Genomic DNA, 660 nt, shown 5'->3' on the forward strand with positions numbered 1-660 from the left:
CATGCCACCCCCCCTCTGCGCCGGGGTCGCAGGCACCCGGGGAGCCGGGATTTGCAGCACCCCTGTGCCCAGCACGGCCCCAGCCAGCCTTCCTCCCCCTGCCTGCCCCACTCCTCCTCGCCCCACACGCTGGCTCTCCCAGGACCCCCGCTGGGGTTGTACGTGGCGCATGTGGGACGTGGTGCTGAGCCAGGCTGTGTCCTGCCTGCAGCGTGCCGGGGTCCCATGCATGCCTGTAAGTTCCCCCTGCAGCCGTGGCTGAGCTGGGTGGAGACATGGGCTCAGCTGCCCGGGGGAACAGGGCAGCCGTGTGCCAGCGAGCCAGCGAGCATGGGGCCCTGCTCTGCCCGCCTGGGGAAGGGATGGTGATGCTCTGGGGGCACCAGCATTCCGGGGGGGCTGCAGGAGCCCATGCTCTGTGTCCAGATGGGGCAGCTGGGATGGAGGGGACCATAACACTCTGCAGCCCCCCGTGTCTTCCTTGTGTGCCCTGGAGGAGATGCTGGGCTGTCCCAGGAGGCATCTTCTTGCCCCACTGACGCTGTCCCCTCTTTTTTTCTCCCCTCCAGGAATGAAGCCTTGGAGATGTGAGTAGCACAGCTAGGTCCCTGTGTGGGGTGGGGGGCAGCTCCTGTGGCATAAGGGGTGACGGGGCATGGG

At 67.4% G+C, this 660-nt stretch overlaps 1 protein-coding gene across 1 annotated transcript in view; it reads left to right on the forward strand.

Annotated features, from left to right (window-relative positions):
- Nucleotides 1–587, forward strand: part of PROM2 (prominin 2) — a gene marked incomplete at its 3' end in the record, with an annotated part of 7,664 nt that extends 7,077 nt beyond the window's left edge. The window contains exon 18 of the mRNA XM_010168187.2: nt 570–587. Coding sequence (XP_010166489.2) covers nt 570–587 — 18 coding nt within the window. The remainder of the gene's footprint in view (nt 1–569) is intronic.
- Nucleotides 588–660: the final 73 nt, after the last annotated feature.

The sequence above is a fragment of the Antrostomus carolinensis genome, unplaced genomic scaffold, assembly GCF_000700745.2.
Source record: "Antrostomus carolinensis isolate BGI_N321 unplaced genomic scaffold, ASM70074v2 scaffold26085, whole genome shotgun sequence".
NCBI lineage: Eukaryota > Metazoa > Chordata > Aves > Caprimulgiformes > Caprimulgidae > Antrostomus > Antrostomus carolinensis.